The sequence below is a fragment of the Sarcophilus harrisii genome, chromosome 2, assembly GCF_902635505.1.
Source record: "Sarcophilus harrisii chromosome 2, mSarHar1.11, whole genome shotgun sequence".
In the NCBI taxonomy this organism is placed as follows: domain Eukaryota; kingdom Metazoa; phylum Chordata; class Mammalia; order Dasyuromorphia; family Dasyuridae; genus Sarcophilus; species Sarcophilus harrisii.
Window position 1 is genome coordinate 494,524,747 of NC_045427.1, and position 16,994 is coordinate 494,541,740.

The following is a 16,994-nucleotide window of genomic DNA, read 5'->3' on the forward strand; positions in this document are numbered from 1 at the left end:
TATTTGTTCAATTCCTTTATCTATTAGGGAATGACTCATAACAATTGTCAGGGGTGTAGTGGATAGAGATGAAGTCAGGAAGACTCCTCTTCCTGAGTTCAAATAGGGCCTCAGTCTCTTATTAGCTGTGTGACCCTGAGCAAGCCATTTAACCTTGCTTGCCACAGTTTCCTCATTTGTAAAATGAGCTGGAAAAGGAAATGCAAATTACTGTAGTATCTTTGTCAAGAAAACCTCAAATGGAGTCATTAAGAGTTGGATACTAGTGAAAAATGATTGAATAGCAGCATATATCTTAGATATTGGATATATATTAGATATTTGTAACAAAAATGTGATCTAACCCCCTCTCTTCTAATTTTTGCTGCACTGATATCATTCATGCAAAAGCTTTTAAATTTTATATAATGAAAATGGCATATTTTGTCTTCTAAAATCACCTGTAAGCTTTCTTCCCCTAGCTATAATTGAATAAGGTACTTCTTTTTCGTCTTCTAATTTTTAAAATACTGTGATTTTTAAAATATCTGGACCCTGAATATATTTGGAATATATTGTAACATATGATATAAGATGTTAATAAAGATCTAATTTCTGCCAGACTGCTTTTCAGTTTTCCCAGATGTTTTTTTCCTTTTCTGTCATAGAATCCTTACCCCAATAGTTGGTGTCCTGGGGTACATCAAACACTATGCTATCATGTTTGATTGATTCTGGGCCTTGTTTATCTAGTCTGTTCTTTTCTGTTTTTTTCACCAATATTGAATGGTTTTAAGGTATACAGTTTTTACTGCTGAGGACACAACCACTATTCCGTCACCCAGGCTCACAAACTAGGTGTCATCCTTGACTCCTCACTCTGTCACATCTTCTATAGCCAATCAGTTGCCAAATTATGGTGATTTTTGCCTTTGTAATATCTCTTATATATGCTCTCTCCTCTCCTCTGATACTACTTCTATCCTGGTGTAGGCCCTCTTCATCTCAGGCCTAGACTATTGAAATAGCCTGTTGGTTGGACTTCCTGGTTCTCCCCACTGCAGTCCATCTTCCACTTATCTGTGAAATTAATCTTCCTAAAATGCAGTTCTGACCTTGCCTCCCTCTCTCTCATTCAGTAAACTCCAGTGGTTTCTTATCATTTTCAAGATCAAATATAAGACCCTTTATTTGGCATTCAAAACCCTTTACAACTTGGCTCTCTTCTCCCTTTCCAGTCTTTTTATACCTTGTTTACCCCCACACTGTGATCCAGTGACTCAGGCATCCTGGGGTTTCTTTAATAAGACACTTCATTTCCTGACTTCCTCAATAGTTTGTGAGATCCTTGAGAGCAAGCTCAGTTTTTGTTTTGTTTTGTTTTGTTTTTTTGACCTTTCTTTGTACCCTCATCATTTAAAACAATGCCTGACAAATATCAGGTGCTTAATAAATGCTTATTGATTGACTCACTAAACATTAACCCTGCAGTTTTAAAGCCCAATATATAGAATGTTAATCTCTTAATAATGACAAGTCCAATAAATAAATCAGTATCAGATAATGCACAGAAGAAGGGGAACTGTTGCTGTCAGTTTTCTATAATAGAAGAAATAAAATCAATTAATGATATCGAGTGTGTGTGTGTGTGTGTGTGTGTACATCTTTATATCCACTATTTTATTTTTTTCTGTCGCAAAACCATTTTGTGATTGTGGTGATATTTTGAATCACCATTTTAAAGATATGGCAACCAACATTCAGAAAGCTTGCTCCTGACTGAGTTTAGATTCCACAAAGTTTTAGATCGCTGTATCATGTGCCTTCTCATTTTCAGATATATACACACACACACATGCATGTGCGTACTCTGTACATTATTTACTGAAGACTATGTTCTGGCAGAATTTTGGAGAATTTTTAAATAAACCAAGATGGACCTCAGCTTACTTCTTTGGGAAACCCTGTTCAGATAATACTTTGATTTCCAAGACAATGAATACATAATGCTTAGAAGTCAGAAATGGGAACAGGGAAAGTTTAACAACGAGAATGAGAACCAGCATTACCTTACAATTTTAACTCCTTTTTATTTTATGTGCTTTCTCTTCCCCAGAAAAGTGTGCTTCTTTTGTAAGGGAAGGAATAACACCTCAGCTCACAGCTAAGGAGGCTACACTAGAAGTAAGAAGATCAGGGTGGGTGGAATCAGGGAGGGGCGGAGAGGGAGCAAGCCATTTGGCAAATTTCTATTTAATTAATTACTCTTGATAATAAGGTGCTAAACGCAGTGATTTCTATCATGTCTTTTAAGTACTGTCAGTGCCTTATAAATTCAGTGGCCTAGAGCTGAGGTGTCAAACTCGGGCTGTTTATGCTGGAGAGGGCTGGGGCTGGGGGTGGGGGAGTGGGGAAGTAAGTAAAACCTCCAAGTATAACAGAACTAGATTAAAATGTAATTGAGAGAAGTTTGACAAAATAAATACAAATGCCATACAACAAAGATGATATTAATGTAGGGTTTCCTAAGCGAATCGGTGATCTATAGGCATTTCTATTTGGGTTTGACTCCACTAAGCTAAGGCAAAGCTTTTCTCTGCATTTCAGTTCTCCTAATCTGCTTCCTCTTTCATCCTAATCTTTAAATTCCATTTAATGCCATTTACTTCCCCTAACCCTAGACTGTGCTGGTTTGGGATTCTGACTCTGTGACTTTACAGAAACAAATTATGTATCCTAAATTAATGGTGTGAATTGTAATTAAGGATAGTTAAAGGCAAAGGAGAGCAGAAATATGGATATATACAAGTGAATTGGATTGAAGTGAGGGAGGCTGTGCAGGGACACCTGCCTCATTTTTTCCTCCAGAGCCATCTGGGACCAGTGGCCAGATAAAGATCAGGATGACTGTGGAGGGCCCTGATGCAGTGGGAGCCCCTGGCCTTTTTAAAGCTAAGGTCTTTAAAAGGTCTTAGACTGTGGCAACCACCCATGCTATATCTAATTCACAAGGCTATAATTCTTTCTTAAGGATTGTACCTTAAACCCAAATCACTTTGACTCTCATTGATTGATCAACAAAAGTTGCCAACCCAAGCCTACTTGGTCTTTGTTTTGGCCCTAATTGCCTCAAGTAAAAGTAAGTAGCAATTGTTGCTATTTTGGCCAGAAGCACTGGCCAACTTCTCAGAACTTCTCAGTTCTGCTTCCTTCCTTTGGGTAATAGCAAAGTTTTTGAGTAATGTAACTCAATATTTTGGGTGGAATAATATAATATTTATGCAGGGAAAGCACCAATTTCTGTGAAGATACAAGCATGCAAGTCAAAGGTTGCCAGACATATTTTATCCCTCCAGTCTTGATAAGTGAAACTTAAGGGGTCAATCCATGAAGGAAGGTGAAATGAATTTTCTCATCATCATCTCAAATATCAAATGGTCTTAGAGCAGATGCTATCAAAAGGGAATCAAAGAGATCAAAAACAGATGTGAAATGAGAAATGTCTACTGTACATGGGAACAGTGGCTGTGAATAAGTCACAGGAGAGTCTTAATTACCTTAGGCTATTGTTCCTCCTTGTTTTCTGAAGACCAATGACATCACGATGTTGGAATCAGGATACTCTGTATTTGGCTGAGGCTGATCTCATCAATACAAGTCTGAAAGTCACTACCACAGATGGGCACAAATGATCCATTAGAACATTTAGAGCAGAGGTGCTTCTAGATTTGCAAGCTCACATTTCCTTTGTGCTTCCATGATTTTATGTTGCTTGTGGACTACAAAGCATTCTTTGATGTGGGCATGACATGTTGAACAATACTAAGATATTTCCCATGTCTCACAGTCTATGTGAGAAAATTCTTCTCAAAGATACCTTGAGTATCTTAATGCCACTTCTTCTGACTCCTTGTAACCTCTTACTATGTAGGAGTTCTTCCCAAAATAGTCTTTTTGGTAAGGATGTGTTTGACATTCAAACTATATGACCTGTATACTTATTGTGTATCTAAGTTATATTTTAATATATTTAACATCTACTGGTCATCCTGCCATCTAGGGGAAGGGTGGGGGGGGGTAAGAGGTGAAAAATTGGAACAAGAGGTTTGGCAATTGTTAATGCTGTAAAGTTACCCATGCATATAACCTGTAAATAAAAGGCTATTAAATAAATAAATAAAAAATAAATAAATACATAAATACATAAATGTAAAAAAACAAACAAACAAACAAACTATATGACCAGCCCATTGGCCTTGGTCTGTTTGCCATAGAAGTTGAATGCTTGGCAGTTAAGCTCTAAAGAGGACCTTAGTATCTGATACTTTATCTTGCTAAGTAGTGTTCAGGATCTTCCTGAGAGAATTCAAGTGGGAGCGGTTCAGTTTTGATAAACTGTCCAGATTTCATAGGCATCTAGTTTGAACTACTAGACTTTCAGTTTGATAAGCATTATTCCTCTTCTCTTCCACACTTTCTTTCAGAGCTCTCTCAATGAGTGCATCAATCTTGCTATCTATGTGGGCAACACTAAAGAGCGTATTGTCAGGAAAAGTGAACTTATTCACAGCCATTAAAATGTTCTCCTTTCCCATGACCCATTCCCTCTAGGGGAAGTGGCTATGCAAGAGCTGCAAGTCAGCAGAGAAACAGCAGATGGCAGTAACTACCAATGCTTAGCTCAGAGTGAGTCCCATACTTCAAGAGTACTTGTTAAAATGAATTGTTCTTGAGAAATAGCTGAAGGCAGGGCATCTGAGAAAACATCACACCAAGATGCTCTCAACTCAGACTTATCTTTTGCTTACTCTTCTTCCCTCTCATCATCAATTCGTCCAAGCCATCTCATATATGGGTTGGATACGTATGTTATATTGGGTAGGCACGAATTCCGTTCCTACCCAGCCCCTGGCAGCGCGCACCAAAGCCGTGGGGACAGTTCTGGGGATGATATAACAATACAGGAGGATGGGGGTGGGACCGGTGGTAGTGGCTAATCTTTCCCCCGCATTTCTGTCGATCCCTCCAAATCACTGCTCTCTCAGCATTCCAACTTTCTTTCCCTTTTGATGAGGAATCTTGGATTTCCTCCTACTTTACTGAAGTAAGGAAACAAACCGTGGCAGGTACTAAAGTGCGTCAGAAAAATGATCTCTTTTAACCTTGATTACAGCCTGTGGGTGGGGGAAGGTGCTATTACTTTTGCAGAGGAAGGAAAGTGACTCGCCTAGGATAACTTATTCTCTGAGGCTGATCAATCTGAATTTGGGATTTCCCGACTCCTCCCTAATTCTAACCCTAAATGCACCCCCTAGTGAGCCAGTGGTTGGGCGGAACCATACTTGCACCTCTGCATCCTCTGTCTCTATCAGGACAGTGCCCTTCGCGAGACTCGCCTCGGGAGGACCACCCCAACGTGCAGCGAGCTTTCCCCGACACCGCGAGGTTCTGGGCACACGCGCTGTCCTTGGGTTGTCCCTCGCTAGGGCAGAATACCCGAGAAACAAAGCCCTACAATAGTCTGGCCTTCAGCTGCGAAGCCTGAGCCGAAGAGGCCGAGAAACCGAATACGGGCGCACCGCTTAGGACACAACAGCGACACTCAATGGCGCAAGATTCAAAGTGGACATTAGAGAAAAGGATTCTGGGTTCCGCTGCTCAGCGCTCTTCCTTTCTCTTTGGGCATCTCATTTCACAGACAATTCGCCAGCCTATCAATCATTTGTTTCTACGATTTTCATTGGTTGTTCTGGATTATATGCCCCATTCTCTTTGGTAAGTATTGGTTGTTTCTGACCTATCAATTGCAGTGTCTCTTTTCTTCAGCACGCCTTCTCACTATCATATCTCCGCCTCCTGACTCTCTGCGTGCGTCACCCATTTCTTCATTCCATTGGTCGGCTCTATCCCACTACTTTGGGACGTCACACCGCTTCGTATTCTTATTGGTTGACGTTTAGCGAGGACCGCTGTGGATTGGTTCTGATGTCTCTCCATCTACTCTGGGCGGAAATTAGCTTGCGGAAGCATGTGTCAAATTGGGCGTGCGGTTGGTAAGCGACGCTTTTAAGATGGCGGCGTCGGTGAGTGTCGCGTGGGTTTTTCTATCTTTTTCAGCTGCAGGGGCGCGAGCCTTTTTTCTAACACGGGACGATGGGCCGGGATGACATCCATGAGGAGCGGCCCCTTGCGGCGGAAGTGGGCGCTCTGCAACCACAGGAAGCCGTCGCGGCCTGTCCCAGCCGAGTCTCTGAGATGGGGAGGACCTCGGGGAAGGGGCGCTTGCTTGCTAGGGATTCCGGTTCCTCCTTCAAGGAGTGCGGGCTTTGGTTAACGGGAGAGCGCCGCGGAGTGAGGCTTTGTGCAGAAGGAAGGATTGGGAGCGGTGGTCTTGAAGCGATGATACCCCGGAAATCTGAGGGGGGTCCTTTACTATCGAACCCCGAATTCGGCTTGGAAAGGGCCTGAGGCTGAGGGGCGAGGAGGAGATGGAAGCACCTTTCAAGCGTTCTTCCCTCCCCTGCTTCTGATCCGAGTGCTATTCTGCCTCTTCCATCGACTCCCCCCTTTCCAGGGTGCCATCCTGGACCTCTGCGGCGATCTGTACCCAGGGACTCTTTCCGGCCCCCCCCTCCCCTCCCCCCACTCCCCTCCCCCCAGCCTGATCCGGGGTTCTACGTGTCTAGCCTGCAGTAGAGGCTTTTTGGGCAAAGTTTTTTGATTGTCGGGATGAAGTGGAGCCACCTGTGTACAAATAGCCATAGTCACTTGGTAAGGGGATGAACGAGAGGGGAAGGATATGAAAGAAGATAGCCTCTTTAAAACTTGGTGCTCTTAGCCATCTTGCGAGGCAAAGTTCCCTCGCTTTGGAGCACGTCCTGGTCAGAAGAAAGGAGCGAGCGGTCTTCCCGGTTTTGGTGACACTCGCAGCCCCATACTATTCAGGTCACCAGGGAGTCATAATTTAGGAATAAAGCACAATGTTTCTCCAGCTATTTTAAAGACCAAACCTATGCAGGCGCAGCTCACAAGTGAAATTTATGGAATCGTTTGTATTTATTTGTGGTAAGAGGTAGTTTGATATACATATTTTTTCTTTTCGATTCTCCCCTTACAGGAGACGCTAGAGTCAGACCTGCCACTTGCTCTCTCTCTTTTAAACAACCTCCAGGAGCAGGTGAGCAATATGACAACTATGTAGCAAATCTATTCAAGAATCGTCTCTACCTTCAATGTATAGCCTTGTTCCCTGTTCCCCTGTTTGTTTGGTGTGGTCTTAATGAATGGCTGTCTTCCTTTTCTGCCTAAAAGCCAAGTGAAAGGACAACCAAGTGTTTATTAAGTATCTGAGGAGCAATCTATTATAGCACATATGAGCTTTCGTGTTTGTTATGAGCTTACAATTTAATTGGGGTGAAACCACAAGTATACATGAAAATATATGCAACATAAACACAACAATGTTAATAGAAGTGAATATATACAAAATAATTAAATATAACATAGTTGGCAGGAGGACACTAATAGTTGATAGGATCAGGGAAAAGCTGATGCAGAAGGTCTTGAAGCTGCATTTTAAAGCAAGAGAAGAATGAGTAAGAACTAAGAAAGGAGTTCATAGTGATGGGAAACAAAGTGTCTGAAGAACAGAGGGAAAACTGGATTGCAGAGTGTGGGAGGGAAAATAACTAGTGAATTTGGAAAGAGAAATTGAGGCCAAGTTTTATAGATCTTTAAAAGCTATAATGGAGAGATATATATATAGTTATATATAATGGAGTTTGTTTTTTATCTTATAGCCAATAAGAAGCCCTTGGAGCTGGCTGAATAGGGTGTCACTTGGTTAGATATGCACTTAAGAAACTGGGTAACATGGTAATTACACTGCTACTTTAGGTTTGACTTTTGTGCCCATGGAAACTGCATTTTAGAGCTGAAAAGAATCATAGTAGGGATGTCCAGTTCCTTCACTTTATATAGAAAGAACTGAAACTTACATCTAATCACTTAGTCAAGTTAGTGGTGGAACCATATTATAACTTTTTTTCCCCAAACCAAAGCCAGTATTTTTTATTGTATTTGTTAAGCTGAACATTCCAATGTTCTTTTCCATAATGGTAGCACTTAATTTAGATTCCAAAGAAGAGTCTGTTTCCTCATTTGTGAGATAGAAATTAAAATTCTTTGACTATCTACCTCATGAGTGAGCTGTGAGAAATGCAAATTATTAGGCTATGCCTTCCTTTTCTAGGCATTGTGCTAAGTGTCTAATAGTACCTTGTGGACTGCAGAGTAATCTGTACATGTGAACTATGGCATCTGTAGTCTAATTTTTGTCACAATTTTTTTGGGGGGGGAATAAGCCTTTGGAAAATTTCTGTCCTTTTTTAAGGGTAAGATTTTTACAAAAATAAAAATTTTTCTACCCACTACACCTCTCTGAGATTCTTTCCCCTCTGGGATGTTGGGAGTCCAAGAAGCTTCAAAAAGTACTTTTTAACCTTTTTAGTCAGCCCTGAAGCTGCTACTTGGAATTTTTCCTTACTATTATTATTTTTTTTATTTACAGGTGGTGGCTGTAACTTCACAAATTCAAGCTCTGACAAAGAAAGTTCGGGCTGGAGCCTACCCTACAGACAAAGTAAGAGTAACTGCTAGGGAACAGGAACCCCCAACCTGCTTGCTATGTTTTTTAATGGTGATCTGACTTTTTTTTCATGTGCTTTTCTCTTTTCATTTCCTGTTTTTCTCATATTTTTTTGAGCTGGTGTTTTTTGTTTGTTTTTTTGGTTTTGCCTTGTCATCTTTTCTGCTTGAAATCTCATTTGAACATGGTATTGCTCAAATTCCTGACCATTTTGTTTGTTGAGTTTTTACTTATGGTACCCTTAAGACCATGTTATCTTAACTTAGTTTGTTTCTTCATATTTCTTAAACTGAGTTATTGGTGTTGATCTTAGCTATCTATAGAATTCAGCAAATATTTAATGTATGCTTGATATATTGGGACAGTATAAACCATTGGCCCATGCTTCTAGTGTTCACATTTAGTTGTCAACCTAGAACATACATAAATGGCTACAATACAGGGCAACATATGAAAAATACTGCATTAATACAATGGACAGTAATTCAAGAATTACAGAGAGTGAGATCACTTTGGACTGCAATAGGACTTGTTCAGATCAATAGATTATAATCTTAGTGAGTTATGGGAGTCACCTGGTGTTTGGGAGTTCTCCCTCCCTCCCTCCCCCATTTGTCTTTTTAGTTGATGACTGACTCCAGTTAGTGTAGTGTTCTTCTCTAAATTATAATGTTCTCTGGAAGCAGGTTTTCTTCGAGGGCTTCTGGAAGTAGCCTTAGTTTCATTTTAGAGTAAGTAATCACCTCAAATGCAGCCAGCTGTTAAAGTCTAGATCCTTTATTTTCTCTTTCCAAGTCTTATCTCCTTCCTTGGATCTGGTTAGCTTTAATAGAGGCCTATCTCTCTCCTTGGTTCTGAGAGGTCTGCTAGTCCTTTGTTTCTCCCAATTTCAGCCTCTAGCTCGCTCTGAATCCAAATCCTCCAGCCAGCACAAAGATGGAAAATGGAATGAATCTGACTCCTTCTTCGAGAGTGGGATTGTGGGCTTCTGACTTGTGAATCTTCCGAAGTCTCTAGTGGGCTTGTCCTTTAGTGGGCTCCTCCTTATATATGCTCTCTTAAAGGTGTGATCTCTAAAGGTGTGAAAGGTGTAACTCTAATGTGTGAACTCTCAAGGTGCAAAGCAAGTACATAAGCATTGTCCCTATCAATTCTAGTGACTTAGCACCTTGTTTCAATTCTGGCCCAGAACAAGTTAGTACCTTTCCTTACCTTATTCCTTTTATTATTGATGCTTTCTATTTCACCTTACCTTAATCCAGTCTTATTTTTTTCTCCCTCTGTTCTCTACCACATTTTTGAAATTTCATTTATTTACCCCTTTACTTTGCTTCTCTTATACTATCCTAGCTCCTCGCAATAGATTTTCTCAATATATCTTCAGTCATTTATTTATCATAGGACTGACAGATATCTTTTGTGTGTCACAGTTGGATGATTGGAGGAGAACTTAATTTGGAACAAGCCTATTATTCTCTTTTCCCCTTTATGTCCTTTGCTTCTTCAGAAGCTACAGCTAGATATGTTTCTCTTACTAATTCTTCCCACTTCAGGGCCTCAGCTTCCTGGAGGTAAAAGACCAGTTGTTACTCATGTACCTCATGGACCTTAGCTACCTGATCCTGGACAAAGCTTCTGGAAGTTCACTTCAGGAACATCCTGCAATCCTGAGACTGGTGGAGATTCGAACGGTATAAGACCCCAAGATGGTGTGTGGCAGCAGGACCCTGCCATCCAGCCATACCCTGCCTGATAACAATGGCCAGGAAAAGGAGCTAAAGAAAGAAAAGCATAATTCTGTTCATTTGTTCCACTTCCTTTTTGAATGCTTAATCTGGCCAAAATGTGGTAAAAAGAACATTGGAACTCTAATCCCAAGAACTGAGTGTAAATTTTTCCTCTGTCATTGCCTGTTTGACCTCAGGCATGTCATTTTTCAGCCTCAGTTTCCTTATCTGTAAATGAAGGGTTTGGACTAAACTATCTCTGAGGTCTTTCCAGCTTCAAATTTGTAATCCTATGATCTTTTGTAGGTTTTGGAAAAGCTTCGTCCTTTGGATCAAAAACTTAAGTATCAAATAGACAAATTGGTGAAAACTGCAGTGACAGGCAGCCTCAGTAAGTGAGGGACAAGGTGAGGCTTATTATCCCTTAACAAGAAATTTATCTGGTAACTAATATTTCCTTGTTGGGGTTTCTCATTTCAGGTGAAAATGACCCACTTCGATTTAAACCTCGTCCCAGCAATATGATAAGCAAGGTAAAGGGATTATAAATTCCCATCCCTAGGAAATTTTTTTAGAAGCCTCTTATTATTTTTCCTCCAATGTGTGATTTAAGATTATAAAATTCTCAGGCTTCATTTACTGTTTTTATCTGCTTTTATTCATAGCTATTTTGGGGTATCCTTTTTAATCTATTTTCTCAATTTTTTTTTTCCTAAATTGGTTTAGAACAATGGTTTAAAACTAAACTAAAAACACATGTGGATCCCTGCAGTATATATTTATCCATATAATCTACATATTATCTGTTTTATTTTGTTTTCATTTACTTTGTTAAATATTATCTAATTGTATTTTATTCTGTTCAGGCTACCCTGGGGAGTATTGGAAGTCAGCCCAGGGCCTGTGTTTGATATCTCTAGTTTAGAACAAATGTTTATTCCTTTTGTAGTTGAGTTCTGAGGATGAAGATGATGAAGAAACTGAGGAGGGACGAAGTGGGGTTTCATTAAAGAAAGCCACAAAAGGAGCACCCAAGAAATATATTCCACCTCGTTTGGTTCCGGTGCATTATGGTATACTTTACTATTGCCTTTTCTGTTTGACCTGTGGTTTTTATCTTCCCTTCTCTGTTCTTTGATAATGCTTCATGTTTTGCTCTACAGATGAAACTGAAGCTGAGCGTGAAAAGAAACTTCTGGAACGAGCCAGGAAGAGGGCTTTGAGCAGCTCTGTCATCCGGGAACTCAAGGAGCAGTACTCTGATGCCCCTGAAGAGATCCGTGATTCCCGGCATCCCCATGCCACTCGCCAGAGCCAGGAGGATCAACACAGGTCTGCGTCATGTCATTGTACAGGCTTACATCAGGGTATGGGATGAATTAGTATGGCTAGAAAAAAGGTAACATCTGCTACAGAGAGCCAAAGAAAACCTGAAACGGCAGCTTCATAGAGTGAGGGATACGAAAGCTTAGCACAATAGTGAGAGAACTTGTGGGGATTTAAAAGCTACACATGGAGTAATTGTAAGCCTTGGGAGGGGAAGGGAGAATCTCTTTATGTTGGTCTCTGATTTACTCACCACCAGAGCTTTTTGTATTAATGGCAAGAGCAGAAGCAGTTCCTCGTGGTTGTTTAGAGAATGCTTATAAATTTAGGGAATAGAAATAGATCTAATTAAATGAGTCTTGGATACAGATAGACTCATCTGCCTCATGACCTGGCACATTTAAAGTGTGTGATAAATGCTACTAGATTAATTGGTTGCTTAGGTGGCAACTTAGACCCTTTGAGGGGTAAGCTTTGGTTCTCAATAAGGATAAATACAATGAGGGCATAGTAAATTTCTGTGATGATGAAAATAGAAAAGGAAAGTGCTCAGGAAGATCTCCTAACTCCCATTCTAATAGGCAATGGGTTTATCTCTAGGGAGATTCAAAGACTTGCTACTTAACTAGGTGTTTGTTGGCTTGAATACAATGACAATTCTGAGAAAAAGTTTGGTTTTTGATTTTTGTAATTGGGGGACACTATGGAGCCTGTTGAATGTTATGTCTCTCTGCAGGATCAACTATGAGGAGAGCATGATGGTGCGTTTGAGTGTCAGCAAGAGAGAGAAAGGACGGCGGAAACGAGCACATGCTATGAGTTCCCAACTTCATTCTCTCACACACTTCAGTGATATCAGTGCCTTAACAGGGGGAACCCCCCATCTTGATGAGGTGAGAATTGGAGAGTAATGGATGGGGAATATTCTTTGCAGTTGTTGCATGACTCAGTAAGGTAGGAATAAAATTCCTCAACTGAAGGAACTCATGATCCTTTTCTATCTTCAGGACCAGAATCCCATTAAGAAGCGAAAGAAGGTGCCTAAGAAGGGTAGGAAGAAAAAAGGTCAGTATGCAATTATATTTGAGGGAGGTCTGGGTGGGAACTGTGGGCAAAAAATGCTAGAGTTTTGTGGATTTATTCTGATTTCCATTGATCTCTGAATTAACCCTTCCCAGACAATAATCTCCTTTGGGTGGAGTAGGTCATTCCTGCTTCTCAGGATGATGATTACTCTCACTTATAAAGATTACTGTCTCTGGGTTCCCACAGCTCCTCTGTCAATTCTCTGTTCATTGGGCAGGACTCTTCAGTTCTTCCCAAAGGAAAAGGAGCCTTTATTTCACTTTACTTTGGTCCCCTTCTCCTAGTCTTGTGTTCTAGGAGAGAACATAAACAGCACTGACTACTGGTCCTTTTCTATTTTGACCCCTTCTATATCTAAGCTTTATTTACTCTTGTCTCTTTAGTTCCCCACCCCTCCTCCCTCCATCTTTTGCCTCACTCTCGGTTTCCCTTCCTTTCAGGTTTTCGGAGGCGGCGGTGATTTTCTCTGTATGTTTTTGTATACATATATCACCCTGGGACTCTTATGCTCCATGGGGTTCTGCTGTTTATATTCAGCGGTTGTTTGCTTCAAATACATTTGTAGAACCATCCTTATTAATAAAATTAAATTAATTTTTAAAATGAAAATCCCTTTTTGATATGAATTGTATGGGTAGAGTGTCTGATTGAAATTGGGGCCCCTCTTGATCAGGGTGGTGGAAAGAAGAAGATTGGGCATTTAATGATGAAAGAAGGGGAGAAGAAAGAATTTTCAAGAAAAATAGTTCATTTTTGCTAGATAAATGAGAAAGCAATAGAAAAAGTACTTCTGAATCATCTTGAATATTCATTATTTCAGGAGTTTCCTTTAGCTCTGTTTTTTAGTTTATTATTTTGTTATATATTTTCAATAATATCACAATTTCCTGAGAGGTTTAACTAGGGAAATCTTGTGTAATGTGTCCTATAGGTCACCAGGTGGCAGCAGAGACTCGTGAAACTACCTCATGTCAAACTAGACATCAACTTTTCTACCTTAAAATTGGGAATTTTCCCATTTTTCACACTCTAGACTGGTCTCATTTCTTTCTTCTTGCTATGTTTAAAGTGGGCTTGTATTCAATGGTCAGTAAATGGGGCTGGAAAGATTTTCTTGCTATTATAATAATGTGGGGACTAATTTTCAAGTATTGTGTTGGAAATTGAGGCAGTTTTGTGCTTTACAAATCTCTATGCCCCTGTTATAATTAATGATTTGATTCCTTAGCCTCAGTTGACCACAATCTGTACGAACTAAGAGTGATTTTTTTTTTTTTTTTTTTTGGTGTGTGTGGAAAACTAGAGAAAGTGCTAATTAACAGGTAGATTTAGTAGGAGATTGGTAATTTATGAACAGACTAAATGATCCATCCCCACAGCCAGACCAGTCAAACTCAACTAATGAGATTGAAGGCTATGTGTATCTTAGAACAAGAAACGAATATTCTTAGTTGGGCCATGAGTCTTTGAATTGTGTCTCTTGAGGCCTGGGATACCTGTGCCTTAGTAAACTGACATCTACATTGATGTTGATCAGTTTGTTTTCACATCACTTTTCTCTTTTTGGGAATGGGGCATAAAGGAATTGTATTCATCTGAGCCCAAGCAAATGAGTAAGGTTGGAAAAAAGGTAGAAGGCTTGTAGCACTAAGATTGGTTGAATCTTATGATCAAGGAGAAGCTAAGTTCTTTCCTTTGCTTTTCTCCTTTTTTGGATCTAGAAGTATTAAGCAATGGTACACATCTAAATGTATAAGTTGATACATGCATCTCTTCACCATAAAACTGAAACCTGAATTTGGATCTTGATTTTCCTGGCTAGCATAGGCCTGGGGTGCCTTTGCTTATTGTATACAAACTAGGTTAAAGATGGAGTAAAGTGAGATTAGGGGCAAATTATTCCTGTACCATACCTGATCTTGTAGATGTCAGAAACAGGGGCTTGTACCTGGAGGTTCCCTCTTACCCCTATAGCTTTAGGAATGGCATATCTAGAAGTGGAGTTGGAGATCATGTTGAATTGAATCTTACCTAAAGTCTGTAAAGAAATATCTGAACAAGTCAGGAGATACTGGACCTGATTTGGTCTTCTAGGCTCATAGCATGGATTACTCCAAACCACAGGTTGAGACCAAAAGTAAACCAATTTTAAATTCATAGTTTAATTCTGTTGGTAATTATGGTTCTAATGTTCAGAAAATTTTCAAGATAAGAAGGATTTGTGTTCTTATGTTTTTTTCTCCTTGACATTTTTATAAAGCTAATAAGTTTGCATCTTTTGTCTCTCATTTACTTTTTTGATTAGCATCCTTGCCTGTAAGGAGATAGGATTTAATTATAACAGCAATATCAAGATTTATCTGATGTATCTTTCAGTTCTATAATATAGTGATTCCTTCTCCATATATTCCTTGGGCTCTCTGGGCCTGCATAGTTTGGTAGTATTCAGGGATGGTTTTTAAGCATAAAATTTGGATAGGGAAAATATTTTTAATACTGAGAAAAGATTACTTGGTAGATAGAATAGAGGAAATGGAATACCAAGGTTCTTTAATAACTATTGTTATAATATTTTGTATTTTTTTTTTTATCCCCTATCTTTATTAGCAGCCCTGTGGACATTCAGATTTAGTGAGATTCTCCAAGATGAACATTTCCTAAGTGATTCAGTTTTCATTGACCATTGACTGTTGTTTAAGGGAACTGAAAGTAGATTGTCAGAATCCATGAACAGAACTAGCCTTTATTATGATATAATGGAAAAGCACTGGAATGGGAGCTGAGACCTTGATTCTAATCCATCTGGGCTTTGCCATTAACTAGCCATATATAATGTTTTCCAGGTTACTTAACTTCATTGTTTCAGTTTTCTCATCTGTAAGATAAAAGGTTTGGGTTTGATCATTTTGAATTCCCCTTCTAGCTCTAAAATTTTGTGATTTTTGCTTCGAGCTCCAAATAAGAGATTTCTCAAGAGGCCACCTTATCTTCATGGATTCTTAAAGTGGGGAAAAAAAAAAACCTCTTTCCTTTTATGTAGTGAGTGGGACTTAGGAGTTAGTGTGGGGTGTTTAGATATTCAGCACCATGGAGAGTTCATATTATTAGAGAAGGCTTCAGATGACTATGCTAACTTGAAGGAGTTGAGTAATTTTGAAAATAGTTGGGTAATTGTATTACTTGAATTTAGTCTCTTCCTTTCACTGTACTTGGATGGGGGCACCATTACTCTGGCTTTCTGCCCAGGCCTACTATTGTATTTCTTTGATCTCATTGTTCAGGGAGGGTCTCAGAGAGCCACTGGAGCTATGCTTTTGCATGTTTAAACTATCAATAATGATAGCATCAAATTGGAAAGACTATATTAAGGACCTATCTTGCATGAATTTGGGTCATTAGGTGGCAGTATCCATTTGGTCTAGAATCCTTGACACTCTTCTCCCCCCATACATTTTATTGTATGTCTACTCCATGACCTGTATATTTTAGGATATGAGGAATAAATCACATTGAAATCAAAATGGAGAAGAGGAAAATCGCTCTTAGTGGAATTGAAAATTGATGATATATTGAATTCTGCATAGCAGTCTTTCTATATAGGAAGACTTTTTTTGTATCACCAGCACTTAGCACAGTGCCTGGCACATAACAAATGCTTATTGACTTGACTGTGGGTCAGCTTGTATGGGCCACTAGGTAGAGAAAGCATCAGTGGAGCAGAGGAGCATGGTGTAGACATTTAGGCCACTGAGAAGTAAAGAAGGATAGATTGAGTTCTATTAGAATCAGGGCTAACTGGAGAGTTCCTATAGTAGATTGGGGGAGGGGGAAGCAGAAGAGGGTAGGGCAGATTGGAGGAAGGGAGTTGAATGCAGACAGAGCCTATGGTTGGGTTCCTTTGATGCAGAGTATAGCAGGTTGGGGGCTGCCGCAATCCTGTGCCTGTCTTAACTGCGAGGGGGCTGCTGATGTGTGCTGCAGCTGCATTGGCTCCCCTCCCCCATGCTTCCCAAAGAGCCTGAGCAGCACTGGCAAATCTGTCTTCATGTATTTATTATTATTAAAAATGTGACGGATTCTTCCTCCCTAGAAGCACAAACAAATACCAATGATCACATTTCTCCTCCTGTGAGGCTTCTGCTTTCTCTCTCATGACCTTCTTTTCTTCACCCCCTCCCACCTTTGCTCTGTCTTACTAAGGGAGAGGAGTGGGAGAGCTTGGGTATACT

The 16,994-nt window shown here is 39.9% G+C and overlaps 1 protein-coding gene and 1 long non-coding RNA gene across 4 annotated transcripts; one reads left to right on the forward strand and one right to left on the reverse strand.

Annotated features, from left to right (window-relative positions):
• Window positions 1–3,536: 3,536 nt before the first annotated feature.
• LOC111719781 lies at window positions 3,537–5,648 on the reverse strand. The gene is made up of 2 exons (XR_002769763.2): window positions 5,322–5,648; window positions 3,537–3,648 (listed from the first exon to the last, which is right to left on the reverse strand). It is a non-coding gene; the product is annotated as an uncharacterized LOC111719781 (long non-coding RNA).
• Window positions 5,649–5,960: 312 nt separating this feature from the next.
• On the forward strand, window positions 5,961–13,385 carry NGDN (neuroguidin). Of its 3 annotated transcripts, none has more exons than XM_003755844.3 (11): window positions 5,961–6,062; window positions 7,097–7,156; window positions 8,549–8,620; window positions 10,180–10,317; window positions 10,660–10,744; window positions 10,834–10,886; window positions 11,303–11,426; window positions 11,517–11,685; window positions 12,416–12,572; window positions 12,687–12,744; window positions 13,206–13,368. In XM_003755844.3, the coding sequence occupies exons 1-11, from the start codon at window positions 6,051–6,053 to the stop codon at window positions 13,223–13,225; spliced, it is 948 nt and encodes a 315-aa protein (XP_003755892.1). In that variant the 5' UTR covers window positions 5,961–6,050; the 3' UTR covers window positions 13,226–13,368. The 3 variants fall into 3 exon arrangements, with proteins under 3 accessions (XP_003755892.1, XP_023355149.1, XP_031810922.1); XM_023499381.2 differs by lacking the exon at window positions 5,961–6,062 and adding an exon at window positions 6,223–6,750 and having other exon boundaries at window positions 13,206–13,385; XM_031955062.1 differs by lacking the exon at window positions 5,961–6,062 and adding an exon at window positions 6,768–6,924.
• Window positions 13,386–16,994: the final 3,609 nt, after the last annotated feature.